Source organism: Hippocampus comes, unplaced genomic scaffold, assembly GCF_001891065.2.
Source record: "Hippocampus comes isolate QL1 unplaced genomic scaffold, H_comes_QL1_v1.1 scaffold166, whole genome shotgun sequence".
Classification (NCBI taxonomy): Eukaryota; Metazoa; Chordata; class Actinopteri; order Syngnathiformes; family Syngnathidae; genus Hippocampus; species Hippocampus comes.
The window spans coordinates 762,607-763,698 of record NW_017805452.1 but is presented as its reverse complement, the minus strand read 5'-3'; the positions used below and the strand labels follow the sequence as shown (position 1 = coordinate 763,698).

The following is a 1,092-nucleotide window of genomic DNA, read 5'->3' as shown; positions in this document are numbered from 1 at the left end:
GTGGCAGTTTCCAGCTTGTCCCCGGTCAACATCCAGATCTGGGGGGGTGGAATCATAAAAAAACAATGACGTGATACTTTCCATTCCATTTCAATTGGCTAACATGTTTTAATCTTCTGACCAGACCTTGATGCCGGCGTTCCTGAGCAGCTCCAGCGTGGGCCTAACATCAGCCTGCAGCTGGTCCTCCACGCCGGTCAGACAGAGGAGCTCCATCTCCCGCTCCAGGCTCTCCACCACCGCTGCTACTTTAAGGGTCCGGTCGTGGATGCTCAGTTTGGCCTGGTTGTAGCGGCTCTGTGGGAGAAGTCGCCACAAGTCTGCTGATGAGCCGAGGGGAAAACTGCGATGAAGGGTAGACTGGTACCTCAAAGTCCTGGTACTGCTCCTCGGACAGCGACTTCTTGGCCACCACCAACGTTCTCAGACCTTCTCGGGCCATGTTGCCACACTGACAAGAACCAGATAATAATGGTGAACAATTTAGGGTTGTATTGTGATTATGTTGCAATTTTCAAATAGTACTGGATTTTTTTTTTTTTTTTTTTTTAGGGGTGTACAATAACCCCCAAAACATGAAAAGTTGTGTTGATCAAGCCACAGATTGGTTTGCATTATTGTTGTAATCTTACTTTTTTCTTTCCTCATACTACTGCCACACTAGTTTGGTCGAATTTTGTGAAGTTGTTCTGGTAAAACCTTAAAAGACTGCAAGTCAAAGAATAAGTTTACTCTAATTGAAGACGATAAACTGTTTTAATAATTCATCATAATTCATGGCTCATATGCCAACATTTTTAACATAAAACGTTTACTTAAACTAAAACGTTTAAGTATAATAACTCTGATTTTGTTAATTACAATACAGATTAATGGATTGATTGTGGTTTTTTTTTTTTTTTTTTAAATAAACATGTGGGAAGAGCACACAAAAAAAAACTATTGCGTATTTAATAGTACCGGTAATCACAATATTATGGGGGAAAAAAACAAAACAATTAGGCTATGTAACAAAATTGTTCAGTATGAGCGGTGGTTAGTTTTGCTTCTGTATTTAAGTATGATTTCAAATTCAGTACTTTTTTTTTTTTT

The 1,092-nt window shown here is 39.6% G+C and overlaps 1 protein-coding gene across 5 annotated transcripts in view; it reads right to left on the bottom strand.

Moving 5' to 3' along the window:
* The window catches only part of atp9b (ATPase phospholipid transporting 9B), a 31,244-nt gene that overhangs the window by 11,596 nt on the left and 18,556 nt on the right, over nucleotides 1-1,092 (bottom strand). For all 5 annotated transcript variants that reach the window (XR_002168749.1, XR_002168750.1, XR_002168748.1 and 2 more), the window contains exons 18-19: nucleotides 368-451; nucleotides 127-297 (exon numbers count right to left, since the gene is read on the bottom strand). Coding sequence is in view for 2 of the 5 variants with exons in the window: in XM_019874166.1 (XP_019729725.1) it covers nucleotides 127-297; nucleotides 368-451 (255 nt within the window). In the remaining 3 variants the exon portion in view is untranslated. The remainder of the gene's footprint in view (nucleotides 1-126; nucleotides 298-367; nucleotides 452-1,092) is intronic.